This window comes from Protopterus annectens, chromosome 3.part0 (genome assembly GCF_019279795.1).
Source record: "Protopterus annectens isolate FY-2018-M chromosome 3.part0, PAN1.0, whole genome shotgun sequence".
Lineage (NCBI taxonomy): Eukaryota > Metazoa > Chordata > Ceratodontiformes > Protopteridae > Protopterus > Protopterus annectens.
Genome location: NC_056731.1, coordinates 162,487,303 through 162,506,990, shown reverse-complemented (window position 1 = coordinate 162,506,990; position 19,688 = coordinate 162,487,303). Strand labels below are relative to the sequence as shown.

The window sequence follows — 19,688 nt, the reverse complement described above, 5'->3', positions numbered from 1 at the left end:
TCATAAAAACCTGCATGATGTATGCACAACCCCATTCAATGCTCAAACTATGAAAAACACTGTATCCTACAGAAATGAATAGGAAACAGTAATCCAGCCCCCCAAAAAAGGAAGTGGATGAGCAAATGGTCTCATTTTTCTGATAAATGTAACAGCAGGAAACTTATTTCTTGAGTCATGACTGCCACTCATCACAAATGTTGTTCCCTATGCCTGCAGTACAACAGATTAAATTTATTTCACACCAGACCACCTCAGTGTGTGTGTGTGTGTGTGTGTGTGTGTGTGTGTGTGTGTGTGTGTGTGAGTTTGTGTGTGTGTGTGTGTGTGTGTGTGTGTGTGTGTGTGTATGTGTGTGTGTGTGAGTGAACATGTATATGTTCATTTCAGAAAGCAAACTGTTGCTATTCTTCTACAGACATTTTTCTATTTAAAAAATTTTTGAAAAAAAGGATTGTACTTCCATATTTAACATTATGAAAAACTTTCCTTTGTCTAAACCATTTGCCTTACATTTGAGCAGAGTTGTGCTGAACACATTATATGGAACAAAATGATACATGGTTATTTTGTTGGGTAAAGCAGACATAATGACTGAAGAATGTTTCTTTACAGAGATTTGTCAGGATTTTGTGACTTACCTATTAGTCCCCTATTTGTGGTGTACAAAGTGCCAATCTGCATTGTTGGTAAATTGGAAAATTGCTTCTTGTTAAAAAAAATACTCTCATAAAGTTTGATTTGCCCACACTGATGCCACTTAGGCTTAACATTGATCCTTAACTTCAGCGATATCAGCTGTGGGGAAACATGAAAGGCAGCCATAGACTTTAATGGATGCAAGTTGAACATGCTCAGAGAAGCATCCCATCTATGGACTGCCACCTTACATGACATCACTCAGGGAAATGGTAAAATTATTTGGGCCACGGTTTAATAAAAAAATTATGATGCTTTTTGTTTTAAGCAATGGCCCAAACAAATAAAGATACACTTTTATATAATTTATTGCAGCATTTATAGGTTCATAGCTGTGTACTAAGATAATGACCCTGGTGCCTTTACAAGCCTAGCCCATAGGATTACCCTGGCATCGTGCCACCTCACCTTAGTTCCCAGTGCCTCTGTCGAGCAGAGCCACTGGAGTGATCCCTAGGTGAATTTTCAATTTCCCATCCATTCATCAAGATTTCTCTTGAAGAGGGCCAGTGAGGTGCTCTGTTTGACATGTATGGGAAGCCTATTCCATAGCATGGGCAGTCTCTGGGTTATGAATCTGTTCCTCCAGCATGTTCTTTTGATTGTGGTAATAAGGTAGAGGTGTCTGGAGCATGTGGTGTGGAGGGGTTGGGATCTCTTTAATTGTAGCATTTCTAACAGAGATGGATAAGACATGGCTTTGGAAGTCAAGCAGGGATCGCCTCTAAGTAGGCGATATGAGACAGAGAACAGTTGGAGTTTTTTGAGTCTGTCCATATAGGACAAGTGTTTAAGGCCTAGGATCCTCTTTGTGAGATACTTTTGTGGCCTCTCCAGTTTTTGCAGGTGTCTAGTGAGGTACATGCCAAATGGGGCATTGTACTATTGATTGGCCTAATGAGGGAAGAGTAGAGGGAGACCATTACCTCTTTCTTCCTGAATGCAAAACCCTTAGTAATGAGATGTGCCACATAGAAGGACTTTCTGACCGCAGTGACAATGTGGTGGTCAAAAGAGAGGTTGCTGTCAACCTGTGTTTCCAGATCTCTTATAACGGCTTCTGTGTTCAGTGGATTTGGTAATTCATGGGAACTGGGTTTTTCCCAAAGGGGATGATGACACATTTTTTGGCATTGAGCTTAAGGCCATGGTTCTGACACCATTTGTTGGTCTCAGTGAGGTCATTCTGTAGGATGTCAGCATCACTTGGGGAGTTAATAATAGCTCCCAACTTACAATCATCTGTGAACTTTGTCAGCCAGAGCCCCTTTGTGTTGGCTTAGACTTCAGAGAAGTAGATACCAAACAGTAGAGGACCAGGACCGAACCCTGTGGGACTCTACTCGTGACTGGTCGGTAGTCTGATTTGGAGTCAGCCACTTTCTCACTGTGGGTTCTATCTGTGCGCCAGTTTGCAACCCACCTAGTGATATATGGGTTGATGCCTAGCTTAGTGAGTTTTTCTATGATTCCTGAGTGGGGAATGGTATCAAAGGCCTTGGCCAGATCAAGGTAGGCTGTATGAATCACCTTGCCTTCATCCACAGCTCTGGTGACCGACTCAAAGAAGTCAGCCAGGTTGAGCAGGCATAATCTACCCTTTACAAAACCAAACTCTGTGGGATCTATAGTTTGGAGATTCCCTATATCCTTGTTTATTAGTTCCATGATGATGCGTTCCATAGCTTTGCATATCAGACTCATCAGGCTAATGGGGTGATAGTTCCCAGGGTCTGTAATTGCTCTTCCTTTGTGGAGAGGGATGATTGTAGCAATGTGCCGTTCAGTAGGGACAAAGCCTGAGGTGAGGTTGTGGTTGAACAGAGCACACAGGTGAGGTGCCAGTTCACTCTGTAGTTCATAGAGAACACAGCCAAGGATATCGTCGGGTCCCATAGAAGCTGTATTATTGGCCTTGGACAGTGCTATTTTAACCTGTGTAGCAGTAATATTGGGTGCCTGGCAATCTACTTGTATTGTGATTGGTCCTTTTGGGGGGGAGAAAGGGGTAAAGTTGGCACTGAATCTGTCAGCCAGTCTATTGGCAATACCTTTTGGCTTGGTGTAGGGGGTACCATTGTGCAGTAGCTCAGAGCAAATCTGGGTATTGCTGTGCAGATTCTTTACATAATTATAGAAGGCCTTTGTGGGTTCTTTACTATCTGCTGTAATCCTGTTTTCATAGCTAGCTTTAGAGGATTTGGTGAGGGATCTCAACTTTTTGTTGAGGCTGATAAGGGAGTTTTTCCAGTCTTGGGACTTCACCTTATTCCACATCAGTTTCCTCCTTCTGTTGTGGAGTTTGTTTATGGCAGGGGACCACCAAATTGGCTTCCTTTTTTTGGAGGAGAGAGTCTTGGTTCTATTGGGTTTGGCAAGATCCATGCATTTGTGTACATGTTCGTACAGTGCATTGGTGTATGATTCAGTGGTCATGCAACTATTCTCCATTTGCATGGGTGCCGTGAAGTTAGTCACCTCTGTTTTTAGGAGCCCAAAGTTAGCTTTGGAGAAGTTTTTCATGGTGGTTACCTTTGCGGGGGTGGGGTGGTCGGGATGTATATTTCCAAGGTGATTAGTTTGTGGTTGGATCTAACCAGGGAAGATTTGACTATTGGTGTAGAGCAATGGTCGCCCATGTTAATAATGACCAGGTCAAGGATGTTGCTACTTCTTGTGGGGGTAAGAATGAGCTGGTCCAGGACATTGGAATTAATGAATTCCAGGAAAAGTTGGGAAGTGTATTGATACATGAGTAGTTTTCCCAGTTAATGGAGGGGTAGTTGAAGTCGCCCAGCATGAAAGTGTTAGATTGGACCCTAATATTCTCCAGGGTGCTTAGGAATGTGGAGTGTGAGTCTTGGGACATGGTTGGGGACCTATAGCAGGCTACGACCTGAATCGCTGTCTTATTCAATGTTAGCTGCACCTGAAGTATTTCTGATGCATTATGTTGGGCTACCTGTCTGGAGGTGTGCCCATCCTTTATGAATATGGAAACACCACCGCCTTTGGAGCTTCGGTCCAAGTTCTGGGGCCAAAAGGTGTGGAATGAGTTATAGCCTGGTAATGAAGGGGTGCTTTCTGTTGCTTTAAACCAGGTCCCTGTTACAGCACAAATGTCGATGTTCTCCATTTTGATGAGTGCTTCGAGCGAGTCCATTTTGAGATTTAGACTTCTAGCATTGAGCAGCATGACCCTCAGATTGCATTTGTTTGTAGTTGTTATGGTGGTAATTTGGTCTTTGGAACACCACCTAAAAAAGGCACTATAGGGGTGGCAAGAGCCTTGGCCAGTATCCGGAAGCCCAGGGATGACAGATGCAAGCCATCTCTGGCAAAGCATCGAGGTCTGTCAGTCATGTCATCCCAGTCAGACAGATACTGGATCCCCTTGGAATGACACTAGAAACTTAGCCAATTGTTGAAATCAATCATTTTCTGCTTGTACTGTGGTATCATTCTGGGTGATGGTAGGATGCTGCTCAGGGCTAGGGTCATACCCGCCTGGGCTACATAATCCGAGAGCTCCTCCATGTCTCTTTTCATGTAGTCCAGGGAGGTACGTCTCAGGTCATTCACACCCACATGTACAATGACAGAGTCATATTTGTACCTGTTATTGAGGGACCTGAGTGAGTGCATTATGTGGTGGATCCTGGCACCTGACAGGCAGTTGACTGTTACTTTCTCCTTATTCAGCCTAGTGAGTGGGACATCAGTGTGCCTCACTATCGAGTCACCTATGACTAGTGTGTTGGGCATGCTGTTTCACTTTAGGGACTTTGCTTGAGTGGTACACTGTTTAAGAGAGTTATGTATCTTGTGATTAGCATTGTGTTGTGGTGGTTGAGTGCATTTCTGTCTTGGAGGTCTCTGCTGTTTGGGTAGATTTTTATTGAGATCCTCCATGAAGGTGGGTGTATGATTTGCGTTTTTATGTGAAGGCAGTGCTGGTGTGCGTTCTGGAGGCTATGTGTTCCATGTGGTGTGGTGCAAGTGCTGACCTTCTCCTCTTGACCATCTTTTCCAGTCTTGGCTGGAGAGTGCGTGGCTTCCAATTTGGAAATATAAGTGCATCTCTCGCAAGTCTTAGTGTTGGGATGTAAGAGGAGAGGGTTGTCAGTGTACATGAGGTAGCTGCTACATTGCCTCAGGATGCCCTAGTTCACTAGGTTAATAGGAGAAAACACAGGGAACTGACCTTTAGATATGCCTGGAGGGGTGGGCATTAGTAATAAGTACTGGAGCTGTTTCCTTGTAGATTAACTCACGCAGTGCTACAATGCAGTTGTAGATTATGACAAGCCCTCCTTTTCTCTTGAGGATAGACCAACTCTAGCAAATCTTGCCAGAAACATATAATAGCATACATCACTATATGAAGGCTGAGTTTTCTTCTTTTTTTGATATCAAACAGATTATCCTGACCTTCAGAGAATTAAACGTGAATTGTCCCTGCTCCAAAAACTATATGGCCTATACAACTCTGTTATTGACAGTGTTAGTGGCTATTATGAAATCTTGTGGGGTGACCTGGATATAGAAAAAATCAACAACGAGCTTCTGGACTTCCAAAATAGGTATGTGCATTTAATTCCAAATTCCAAACCATTCTTTAATAAACTGATATAAGGTATTTCTTCCATACAATGTAATGATTACAACTTCACATTGGGATATCAAGAGAAAAGAATATGATTAAAGACATTGAAAATCCCCGTCGTTGTATAGACAAATAAAAGGAAATGTTTATTGTGTTGTACATATGAATATGTAGTAAAAGTGTTCCTGTTATATCAGTATAATCCAAACAAATGCAACATGTTTTTACTTGATTGTAATAGAACTGACAGAGAGTTATCACTCTTTGATGTTCTTAGTTACTAATGATATGGTGGAATTGTGAATGATATGCAATAAGTGGTTGAAATAACATATAGGAGCAGATTAATTATAGGTTCTACTGGTTAATTTGTATCTTCAATAAAAGCACTAACTATTCTATGATAGTGAATTCTCCCTGATGACCCATATTCACTGTTTAACATCACATTTTAATTATAAACAGAATTACAAGATATGTGGCATTTGGGAGAAGCTAATTTTCTGTACTGTACCAAGTGTGCTTCCTTGCTTTAGCATAAAGTGTGGAAAACATGTGCATCATATCTCAACTTTACACGTCCAGGACATTGTATACTCTTGTAATCATAATGTTCTGAAATGGGACGTGCTAATGATGAATATAAAGACTTTTTTTTTGTGACAGAGCTTGAATTTTAGATGTGTTAAGGAAGTAACTCTGGAAATTTATACATGATTATAATGTCACATTTATAAATCCTTAAGTATATGACAATTTTCTGTTTCTGAAAAATGTTAATAGCAAGCCTCTGTTTAAAATAATAGTTTTGTTGAAATAAAACTGTATCCAAGATTCATAAAGTACCCTAACACTTGTGTTAAGTGAGGTAGTAAAAAGGTCCTGTGTCTGCAGTGCAGAAATTTCCAATTTAGAGACAGTTTAGCCATAATAAGGAAAAACCTCACTACTGACTAATTTGCATCTCTCTGAACTGTTATGTACAGGAAAGAGCAGATCATCACTTCCTGCAGTAATTAACAAGGGAGGCAACCACATTGTGTTAGCACAGGTACCTCTCCATTCACTCTCCCACTCTCAGGACTCACACACACACACACACACACACACACACACACACACACACACACACACACACACACACACACACACACACACACACACACACACACACACCACTTATGTTTTCTGATTGTCCCAGATATCTCCTTTATCCTCCTTTCATAAATCATTGATGAATACAGGCAGTTATTAATGCCATACATTAAAGTTTCACACTTCATATCCTTCGGATAATCCATGGTAGTACAAAAGCTGTTAGATTAACAACTTTGGAAGTTTTAGGAATATATATTTAAAACCTGTCCATGATTTTGTACTATCTTGCACTATAAGGCTGAGAGGTATGCCTACTGTTCCCTGTTCATCCTCCTTGTACAAAACGAACATTTGTAGGCATGAAATAATGCCAGAGATTCTCATATATTTAAATATCCTTTCTATACTAACTTCTCAGTTAGTGTGTTGTGTTATTGCTGAGGTTTACTGTGGCAAGGGTGCAGGATTCAGCTACCTTTTAGTGCCTTTTATGGCATACTACTTAGCATCCCTAGTGTTTAGTGATTCCCCACACCACATTTTATGTATTATTTTTATTAATTAAGTGTCTTTAGGGCACACTATATAGTATCCCTGGTAGCTTGTGTTCCCCCCAATTTACATAGTTAAGATATCCATGGTGTCCAGTGTTCTCCTTAATCCATATAAACAAATATATCCCCTGGTGTATAGTGTTCCCCCGATCTACATAGTTAAAGACAGCCCTGGATTCCTAGTGTTCCTCCCACCCACATAAGTAAAGGCATTTGTGGTGTCTAGTTCCCCCAACCCATGTAATTAAAGACATCCCTGGTGTCTAGTGTTCTTCTCGATCCAATGTTGCAGGCTTTGCTTGTTAGTGTAGGGGCATGAGGCAGTATGACAGTCACACCAACCCACCTCCTACACAAATAAACACACACACACACACACACACACACACACACACACACACACACACACACACACACACACACACACACACACACACACACACACACACACAAACACACACACACACACACACACAACATTAGCAAAATTGATCCTCTGTCCATTTGAAATAGATCCATGTATTTAAGGTAACAACTACTTTCCAAGCATAAAGCCAGTTCAACAAAAGAGAATTTGTTGTCTTTCTTTATCAAATTCCCTTTTCCCTTTTGTTGAGTGCTTTACTAATGCTGGCAATATCTTGCACTGCATTGCCATAGAACACTGGGGTAATGAAATTTCTCCTTTTCCAGCCATTGTGTGATCTCAGAGTTGGTATATATATATATATATATATATATATATATATATATCTATACCAACAGCAAGACATTGTCACATTCGATTCTCAGCTAGAGCGTCTTCTGTGTGGAGGCATGCTTAAATGGGTGTGCCTTCGTTGAAGGTTGTGCATCAGGGCTGGTTACTCGGCACGTAAAAATCCATTGCCAAACATTAGAGGACTGAAGTTCTGCTGTGGCAACCCCTAACCGGGATAAGCCGAAAGACACAACAATATATATATATATATATATATATATATATATATATATATATATAGATACACTAGACAATCTTGACGTACTGACATCTGGAATTTCAGTATGTCGAGACCGAATAGTGGAAAGTGCAGTTACTCGAAACTTGGTGCGGTTTGTGGATTTATCTGAGGTTTCAGGTAAGTGTTGTGTGTTTGAGGATATTGGGTAGGGATTTTAGTGTGTGTGCGGTGGTGTTTTTTTGTGTGTTGTGTGTGCTATTATGACCTCGGAGTTAGAATATATAAGTAGGGGTGTGTGTGGGGCATGCAGGGTGGCTTGCCCCCCTGCTTATAGGTAGGTTAGGTGTGTTTCTGTGTGTTGTTATGTTTGTTTAGTTAGGTAGGTGTATGTGTGTGTGATTATGTCTTGGTTTGTGTGTGTGTGTATGTGTGTGTGTGTGTGTGTGTGTGTGTGTGTGTGTGTGTGTGTGTGTGTGTGTGTGTGTGTGTGTGTGTGAATGGTCACGGTTGCGGTATTCGTGATTGTGGGTTTTCATGAATGTGGGTTTTCAGCTATTCAGTCTCGAAATACTGAAATTTGACATGTCAGTACTTCAAGATTGTATAGTGAATCTATATATATATATATATATATATATATATATATATATATATATATATATATATATATATATATATATATAGATATATAATATATTAATATATGTATAGGTCTATGTCATAAGCTCAAAATCTCAAAAGACTGTTACCCAAAAATATCAAAATCTCAAAGTGCCAAAACATATTTAATGCAATGGGTACGCCCCCCTTACCTCCCATGTGGGAGGCTGCACCCCTATACTGACTGTTAATTATACTTACAATTCTGAGATCACACACAATGGAGAAAGGGTGAATTCCCATATTACGTAGTTTGTGTTTTGATATTTTAGATTTCATACTTTTGAAATTTCAAGCTTATGAATGGGACCCATATATATATATATATATATATATATATATATATATATATACATACATATATATATATATATATATATATATATATATATATATATATATATATATGTATACATACATATATATATATATATATATATGTGTGTGTGTGTGTGTGTGTATATTTGAAGGTATGAGAAATGCAGGAGTGCTTGTTTCACTACAAAAACACTTGTCTCTGTAGGTTTTCCTTTTCCATAACACATTATACTTTCCATCACTGTATTATTTCAATAATGTTAATGTGAAGAAACTGAAACACTATCATCAGTGTTAGCATGTCTGGTAGGAGATTTATGCATATTCTCAGATTAATTTGCATTGTATGCCAGCATCTCCAATTGTGAAAATGTAAATAAGTTTTAACATATTGAGTATTTCTCTGTGTAAATAGAATGTTTAAAGAATCTGTCACTACTTTGATACATTTCTAAGTGGGCATGCTTGAGAGGGACATTCTAAAGTACAAACTATGGAGAATCAGCTGAACAGTGAGTGATGTAATTAGAATGTTCCTGGTTGCTAAGAGGTTATTTAAACAGCTGATTGACAGAAAAAGATTTTTTTAAACAGCTGTCTGTTATATTTTGAAATTAGACAGTTGAGACTGCAGTTTGTCAAGTCTTGAGCAGTTTGTCAAGTACTGAGCAGTCAGTGGACACCAAGAAAAGAGAACTCACCAAAAAAATGTACAGTTGCCTTGGCCTTGCTATTATATCTTAGGGTAGATCAGGGACAATATTCTTTAGTTAGATCAAGAAACCTTAGTTATTAAGATACAGTTTTTCTAGAATAATGGACTCCTATTCTGCAGTTTGATTTTACATTTCTGGTGATTGATTTCTAGTGTTTATTGAGAGTTCTTGATTTACAATCTTGTAATCATGTTTACTTATTATTAAATGTTTTTCATTATTTTACATTGTGGCTGATGCAGTATTTTTCTTTAGAGATTAGAGAGTGCTTCTACCTGTTTTATGCTCCCCAGGTCACCCCGAAGGCCTGGCTGTTCTGGTCATAGCTATCATTTATTTTGATAATTAATTTTCATAATTGAACACCCCTTTAGAAGGGCATGAAGACCCTCTGACTGGTGGCAGCATTACTGTATTATTTTGGGAAAGAGACACAGCTGGAAATTTGTGTCAGGCTTTCCCAGCAGTGTTTGGATTTGTGAGATTTAAATTTACTTTGAGTGTGAGTGCATCAGAGGTTTTAAACTAAGAAACTTTGCTCTGAAGTGTGTAATAAGTAAATACATTTGGGTGGACAGAGGTGTATATAGTCCAGTCCCAGAAAATAGAGAGTGTTCCTTTTGTGCTCTTAGGGGGAAAATGCGAAATATTACTTCTAAGTGACAGTCTCATATTGGAGTCAGTAGTGAGGATTGAAGCTCCTTAGTTACTGACCCAGGATAGTAAGGGATGAAATTGAAATTCAGGCAGTCCGGTGAGGTATTGGCCGGACATCACAGTTGGTGTTTGACAATAGGTAGTATACTCCTATATCTACATATGTATTATACGTTTATGCTTAGCATTTAATATTGGAAGGCCTCAGATTTTAAATACAATCCACCTGTGTTGCACAGACTGCAGCTTATGTTTGGGGTCATTAGAGTAATTGAAAATGGCTACTGCAAAATGCTTATAATAGCTTTGTAGACAGTAACATGGCACTAATGTGAAAGAGGAGACCTTATCATTTCAGTGTGGAAGAAAAAAAACCTCAGTCTCTAGACCCATCATACCTGATGCTCCATGTTATTCACACACAGCCTGAGGGTTGCTATTCTATTTTGTTTGCTTAAATGGCATGATAGACTTGCATCCCCCTTCACTAATACACATTGTGTAGCAACTGGCTTTCATTTTACATAAAGCATATGTTACTTACAATCCTGTATAAACATCTTACATGTCTGTACTTTATGCACAACCTGTCTTGACTATGCATACCTTTTTTTCTGTTTATTGTCATGTTTTCCTATGGTAATGCCATATGGAAACAGAAGAGATTTTTGCTACCCACTTTGGTTTGCTGTTCTCAAGTACACCAGTGGAAACCCTTTTCATAAGAGTATTAATGAGTTGTTTTGGGCTTATCTGAAATATGGGCATTCGGTTCTAAAATATGTCATTAACGTAAAAGCCACCCCTGAATAGTAGCAGCACAGTGGCAGTGATTTTTTTATTAGAGATCAGTTTTAGCTAAGTTAGTGAGGAAATATTGACAGATTGTAGTGTAGCACAGATGACTATGGTTATGACTTTATGAGGTTTAGCTTTGAAGATATTCCTGTTGCAATTTTGAGAAACCCAACTGTGATCTTTGGAATTATGAAGAAGATATTTTGAGAAAAGATTAATATATATTAAGTACAAGGATGTAGCAACTCAGAGTGTTCTACAAATTCTGAAATACAGCAGTGGCTGAGATTTTATATATATATATATATATATATATATATATATATATATATATATATATATATATAGAGCTATGGGTCCACTATAAAATTTTGAAATTTCGCAGTCCCGACATTCTAAATACTGACGCTCAGAACCTCGAGATTGTGGAATCTCGAAATTAAAAAAAAAAAACAAACAAACAAGAAGTTTTTCCAGGGGGCAAGCTCCCCTGCACTCCCATCCCCTGCAACTTAAATATACTAACTCCATGATGGCACTACAGTGAAGAGAATGATAATGTTCCCATTCCGCACTGTATGACGATCTCCATTTACTGATTTCGAGATTCCACAATCTCAATGTTCTGAGCATCAGTATTTAGAACTTTGGGATTGTGGAATTTTGAAATTCTATAATGGACTCATATCTATTTATACCTATATACAAACATATATATATCTATCTATCTATATATGTATATATATATAGATATATATATATATCTATATATTTATATATATATATATATATATATATATACACATATATGTGTGTGTGTGTGTGTGTGTGTGTATATATATATATATATATATATATATATATATATATATATATATATATATATATTTATTTATATGGGTCTAGGACTATTCACTTTAAGCACATTTCACTAAAACACATTTCACTGTGCACAATTCAGTGAAAGCTCAATTCACTGAAAACACAATTCACTGAAGCACATTTCACTGAAAGTTATATATGGCCTTTTCCCCACTGTTGTGCAACCCTGGAGTTAGTATATATAGTAAGGAGGGGTGTGGGGGGCGGAGCCCCTCACCTATTTTAAATATTTTGAACTATATACATGGATACTTGCAATTCCAATAAATTACTCTTTTCTGAACTTAATATATATATCCAAAATATGTGTGTGGGGGGGCGGTGCCCCCCTTACTATATATACTAACTCCAGTGTCACACAACAGTGGGGAAAAGGCCATATATAACTTTCAATGAAATGTGTTTCAGTGAATTGAGTTTCAGTGAATTGAGCTTTCAGTGATTTGTTCAGTCATTTCAGTTTCAGTGAAATGTGCTTTCAGTGAATAGTCCTAGACCCATATATTTTCCTCAACGAACTTACACTTCATCGAACTTCAAAAACCCAACCTCTAACTAGCGAAAGTGAAGTTCAATGAAAACACACTATTCCGAACTACACTTCTCCAAAAATCAAAACCATTAAAATTTACATTTCAAACACATTTTTTCAGGGTGATAAGCCCCCCAGTACCCCCTGCATCCCCTGCAAATTATATATACCAACTCTGAGATCGCATTACAGTGGGGAGAAGGGTAAATTTCCTTATCGTCACTGTACAGCAATCTATAGCAAGAAGCTCCAACTGCTTTAAACGCACCATACCTGTTGTTCTACAACATGCTGGAAGTTCAGATCATTGTTTGACAAACCATGGGTCAGAATACTGTGTTTTCGTTGAACTGCACTTTTGCTAATTTGTAATTGGATTTTTGAAGTTCAGTAAAGTGTAAATTCGGTAAGGAAAAGTACACCTATATATATATATATATATATATATATATATATATATATATATATATAAAACACAAAATCTAGAATGGCACTAAAGTAAACAGCACACAACAGCTAACAGCTCACAGCTCACAGCCCAAGGCTAAAGCAGCATACCAGAGCGCAAAACCGGTATGCTGCTATAGCTTTGAGAATTGAGCTGTTAGCTGTTGTGTGCTGTTTACTTTACTGCACTGAACTGAAGCAAAGAAGTCAAGTAAAGAAGCATTTTTTCTGCATTTTTCATGGTGGATTTATTTCCTACAGCATCTGTTTAGCCATTCTGGTTCCACAGAGGGTTGCTTGGTGTGCCTTTCTGGATTTTCTGGTTCTTTATAGCTTTTTTGGAAAGTAGCATCCTATTTTGGGCCTGTGCACCTGTTTCTTGTGGTCATTTTATATATATATATATATATATATATATATATATATATATATATATATATATATGTATATATATATATACATATATATAGTTATTAGAGGTATAGGAGATATTGCCTTTGTTTTTAGAGCATAGTGGTATACCCCTCTGCAAAAATTATTTACTATGTAATAGGAAATTCAAAGATTTCCTTTTTAAGGCTGGAGTTGGAATCATTTTTATTTGTTTCAAAGCTTACATTTTAGGTCTTGTGATGAAAAACTATGTTTGCCTGTGTTTGAGACCACCAAGGGCCACATGTTGGTCCAGTCCCTTAATGATAGGGTGCTGGTTAGAAGGAAATACTTGTGTCTAATGGACACATCATACATTTGTACAAGTTGATGCTAGTTCATGAAAACCAGGAAAAATAAACATTATTTTTGTTACATTTTGTTTACTGAGTTAGTCCCAAAAGTCCTGTGGCATGTTTCTGGGAACGACCTGAAGTAGCAGTCACAACCCCAGAGAAATTCCCATCCTCATGTTTTTCTGATAAGTGCCATGGGAACTTTAACATGAAGGAAAGCACTTTGTGTTAAGGTACTGGTCTTATTAATTTGTACCTCACAGTCTACAACTTGACAAAAAGAAAACAGTTTACGAATGGCATTTTGTATTGTGTTAGGTCACATGACTATTAACAACACATACACAAATATGTGATACAATAATGTACCTCCATAAGACAATATAAAGTGAAGTTCTTTAAGGTGAAAGTGCACAATGTACATGATTGGTCAGAAAAAGGAGACCTTAAGTAGTGCAGCAGGTCTGTGAATATACACAATCCTAACCCCGGAGAACGTAGACATATGTGCAGTCATGGAAACATGGTGCAGAACCATGCAAAGCACCCCGGCTAGCAAAGGCTACAATGCCTTTCATATATTGCAATCCCCTTCGGCTCAGGATAAAAAAAAAAGAGAGGAGGTGTCTCAGTGTTCACAAAGGACAAGTACACTGCTAGACTGGTCCAACAACATGACTCAGTTGAGCTACTTTATGCCCAACTAGCCATAAGTCTGACCATATCCATCATATCCTTGCTAGCTACAGATCTCCTAATATGAGTATGGAAAACCACACCTCCTGCCTAAAGCTATGGGAATCTCTCCAAATTCAGCCTAATATCATAGTTAGAGGTGACTTCAACTACCCTTTCATAAATTGGGAGACTTATATGACCCATAATTTACTTGTTCAGAGGTTTTTGGACTTCATCAATGCAAACACCCTGGAGCAACTAGTTAGCTCCCAACGAGAGGTACAAATATCCTAGACCTAGTACTCATGAAGAAGGGGAGATGATGCTCTGCCCCATGCATTAACTCCTCCCTGATAAGATCTGACCACAAAATGATCTCCTTTAGTATTAAAACTAACCTAGAACCACCATCAAATTCCAAACCTGTTAAGAACTTTGCTAAGGCCAGTTACCTCAAACTAAGTGACAGCTTATTAAACTTCCAAACCCCTCTGAACCTGGATGATACTGAGGCCTACTCTGAGCAGCATACAAAAGCACTATATAACTGCATTTATAGCTGCATAGAGTAGGCAGTACCTATCCAAGTAGAACCTATGATTACTGACGAAAATAAACTACCCCGGTGGACCCCTAGCATAAATAGGCTATTCAACAAAAGGAAAAAAAATCCTCAACAAAGTCAAGAAGAAACAGACAAAACAGTGCAAAAAAGACACTCACCAGTCTAAACAAACAAATTAGAGAGCAGTTCATATCTGCCAAAGCCAACTATCAGGCAGAGATAGCCCCCCAGGTGAAAGAGAACCACAGGGCTTTTTTGTAATTATGTTTGTAACCTCAGGGGAGACACTCAGCAATGTACTGAGTTAATCATGTAAAGCAGTACTTACACCCAGCCATAAACTATAGCAAATCTGTTGGCTGACAAGTTCAGTTCAAACTCCCTCCCCAATCACCTCCTACCACAACCAAAGTAATACCCACAACCATCCCCCCTACTGGTCATTTTGAGGGAACAGGTCCTTGCTGAGCTTGCTAAAACCAAAAACATAGCCTCCATGGGTCCCGACAACAATCGAGGCTGCTTCATAAATACCTTAAAACAGAATCTGTCAGGGTCACTAGAAGCCCTCTTTAACCACAGCCTCCAGATGGGCTTTGTCCCAGAGGAATGGAAGACTGCAACAGAACAGTCGTCCCTCTGCACAAGGGGGGGGGCCCATCATCTAACCCAGGGAACTACAGACCCATAAGCTTGACCAGTCTTATTTGCAAGGCCATTGAGAGACTAATCATGATGAAGAACAACATAGGAAGTCTCCAAACACTGGATCAGATGCAATTTGGGTTTGTCAGAGGGAGGTCTTGCCTGTTCAATCTGGTGGACTTCTTCGAGAAAGTCACCAGGGCCATGGATAAGGGTAAAACTGTACACACTGCTTATCTAGACCCGACCAAAGCTTTTGACACAATCCCCTACTCAGGGATCATAGACAAACTTAATGAGTTAGTCATAAACTCTACATTGTTAGAGGGATAGCCAACTGGCTCACTGTCAGGATATATGTTGCCAGATAGGTGAATCCACTTCTGATAAGAAACCTGTTACTGGTGATGTCCCACAGGGCTCAGTGCAGAGACCCCTGCTGTTTTGTATGTACTTCCCTGAAGTGAAGGCCAATGTTGGGGGCCTCTGGCTCATCTATGGAATAAACATCTCATCTTCGTAAATCAAAGCCCATCCCTCACTCTCTTCAAAAAGAATTTTGATAAATCAATATAAATCAATACAGAATCATAGATTCACTCCCAGCAAATTGCCCATGTCCCTTATGGACAGAGGCAGTCTATAAAATGCTCAGAGCTCCAACACTCAAAGACCCACTACCCTGATACTACCCCATTATATATCTGGGGAATTAAGTAGTATTGGCTAGACTTGAAAAGGCTCATGTGCCATTAGCCTAGTAATCACCTATGACCCTATGAATATAAAAGCATGCATACAGATGGCAATGGTACCCAAATAGCAGCAGGCAGAAAGCAAAAAAATGCACAATTGCATACATACCTCACATATATGTATTCATCAGTGTGTGTGTGTGTGTGTGTGTGTGTGTATTGCAGTTCAGTCACTCAGACTTTATGTTGGTGTGAATTGATGAATTTTTTGGTTGAGTCACACTTCATCAAACATGTATGCATGGCTGGTGTTGGTACGAGATTGTCTAACATTGGGGATCAGAGACTTTTTCCTTCTCACCCCTGTTGTGCTTTCTCAGAGCTGGTTTGTATAAGTAACAGGGGATGTAGGGTGTGAGGGAGGCATACCACCTGCACAAAACACTTTTTTGTTTGTTTTTATGTATAATATAGTTCACATTAACTTTCTTGAGACAGAAACAGACTTACTTGGTTTTATTCAAGCATATGAGCATGAATTACAGTTTGCTTCTGTAATTAAAGATTTCCACATATTGTAGCAATGCATTTAGACACAAGTATGCATTTTGATCCCGAGGTAAAAAAAAACAGCGATCTTTTTTATTTTTATGAATTATCTTTCTTTCTTCAAGTTGCAATGGCCTTATATTAAGTATACATAAGTAACAGGATGTGAGGGAGGAGGGAAGGAGGGAGACCACTCCCTGCAAAAATGCTTCTTCTGCTTTGTTTGATTTTGTTTTCATGAAAACCTGCTCTCCTTGAATAGTGTGTTTGGATCTTTTATGCATGTTTTTTGTGTTGAAATGTATGATTTGATGTGTTTAGAACTTGTGCATTGGGTCAGACATAGTAGGACCTTATAAAGTAACTCAGTATCATTTACATTCAGAAATGCTACTCGCATTGTACCAACCACAGTCAGGACAGCATGATAGAAACATAGACACTAAGTAGGTCAAGGACGCAGATCGACAGTTACATGAACAATACAATAGCACTGAAAATATCTAGTCTGACAGTGCCGTTTACTGATTCCATTAACCCGGCTTGCAGACCTTCAGATTTATGTGCTAAAAATATGTATCAAATGGCTATGTCAGTGTCAAAGCTTCCTGCTGTAACATTTATTTTATAATATTATGTTCAAATTCCACATAAATATAAGTTTGATCAAAACTGGCAGATGAAATTAGGTGGGTGCAATGTCCAACTTAAGCTTTTTATTCTACTGTTTCAGTCAAGTAAAGAGGGTGCTTGAAGTTGTTAAGCATGCTTAAGTGATCCAAGAATTACATGTCTAAAGCAAGCTTAAGTGATTCCAGTGTCTGTTAGCAGCTTCACAAGGCATATAGATGAGAATGAATGGCATGCACAGACAGTAGCAACAGCTGGCACACTGTTAATGACATGGATGGATAAGTGCAGCATAGAATAACAGTACCAGGGGTTGAGGGGACCGGGGTATTACTACATACTATGCATTTAATTTTTAAACATTGGCATTTGGGGGTACACAGCATGGTATAATTTATGCCTTACCATCAGAGAGCTCTTTAGCATGAAAGGCATTATACATGCATTAGTACACAATTCCACTTGGCACTTTTTAGTCTACCTGTCAATAATGTACAGAGCAATGGTGGTGGTTGTGGTGATGGAGGTTGAACAACATTCTCAGAGCATACCTGATCACAGCATTGTGTACTGACATCTGAATAGTATGCTAGGTGTTTTGGGAATAGACCAACATTGACACTAGGATGCAGAGCAGTGCAACATTGCTACCCTATTTATACAAAATACATTAAGTGCCTAAGTGATTATAACATGTTAGGCACTCATGGTGGGAGTTATAGTGCCACTGTATGGAGGCACATCATAACAGACTACATACCTGATTTATCAATAGAATGTCAGGTGCCTGGGAAACCGTATAAAATGTATGCAATGGTGCAAGGCACAGCAGCATTGTACTCCAAATTTAAAGTGGTGCACTAGGCATGGGGATGATTATATAGTTATGGGACATAACAGCACAGCACTGTATACCCTTTATGTGAATAGCACACAAGTAACTAAGGACTGACTATAAAGTATGTGTCTGTAGTACACATCTGGCACACACCTACAAGGAGATAGTGGTACACAATGTGAATAGGCTAGTTTGCTGGAGAAGGAAGACATATGTTGTAATTGGTGTCCATTCTTCTCTGCTAATGTTCATTTGCATCTCTTCTGGGCTTCATATTCTAAGAATGGTGTTAGAAAAGTACAGAGCCCAGCATTGTTAAAGAGCTTTAAGTAGCTGTAGTGATGTTAGCATATAGCCCTCCTCTTCATATCAGGTGAAGACATTTATATATAGCTGCTCTGCTACAATACGAACAGAAACACTTTGCAGGTGATGTGACCTGTATGTGATATATTTTGCAGGCTATATTGTTTTGAGTGTGTGTGTGCGTGTGTGTGTGTGTGTGTGTGTGTGTGTGTGTGTGTGTGTGTGTGTGTGTATAAGTATGTGTGTGCGTGTGTATGTCTGGGATTTCTGCTCAGCTGGAAAGTATGTGTATATGTGTGTGTGTGTGTGTGTGTGTGTGTGTGTGTGTGTGTGTGTGTGTGTGTGTGTGTGTGTGTGCGCGCGTTTGTGTGTATGTCTGGCATTTCTGCTCAGCTGGAAATCTTTAACAAAAAATAATTTTCTTCACCAGCCTTCTCCTGCTTCCAGTGTTTGTCACATTTTGTACCTAGTATTTACAAATTGTGGAGCTTAATATATCTGTTTATATCTTGAATTATTTATTTGCCTCTCCTTGTGCTTATTTTAAAAATAAAAGTGTATTTTGCTTCTTATTGTCTGTTCTATTGATTTAATTGCTCTCAATTCATTGTCTTGCTAGCTGTTGGCTAATGTATTTTTACACTCTATCAAGCTCTTTTCTGTGTTTTTACATCAAGAGGACAGAGTCTTTTCCATCTGGTTGCAGTGGGTGGAAGTCTGGTCTGTATAGGTTGGGGAAACACATTAGATATTCCTAAATCTATTTGTTTTATTGGCTGGAGGGATTATTTAACATCTTGCCTTGTTTTTGTCACTTTATGAATTCTGCATAATTGAGTGCCTCTTGGCTCATTTGTATAAAGTACTTTTATTGAATAATCATACTTTTATAAGGTGTTTAAAGTTCACTGCTGTTATCTTGAATTATTTATTATCTTTCCATAACTGCAAGTTTGTTTGTGATAGCATTTCACTCCAGACACTCTTTTACTGTGCTTTTACATTGAGAGGGCTTGGATTGTTTATCTAGTGACAGTAGGTGTTTATCTGGTCTATCTGTGTTGAGAAGCACACAAAAAGGGCTGTAAGTGCAGTTGTTTCATTGGCCAGAGGGCTCAGTAGTCAGTTTTCTGTATTTCCAGTACT

The 19,688-nt window shown here is 38.7% G+C and overlaps 1 protein-coding gene across 1 annotated transcript in view; it reads left to right on the top strand.

Moving 5' to 3' along the window:
- LOC122796791 (dynein axonemal heavy chain 5-like) overlaps positions 1-19,688 on the top strand; it is a 2,204,633-nt gene that overhangs the window by 755,802 nt on the left and 1,429,143 nt on the right. Inside the window, exon 31 of the mRNA XM_044065521.1 lies at positions 5,120-5,282. Coding sequence (XP_043921456.1) covers positions 5,120-5,282 — 163 coding nt within the window. The remainder of the gene's footprint in view (positions 1-5,119; positions 5,283-19,688) is intronic.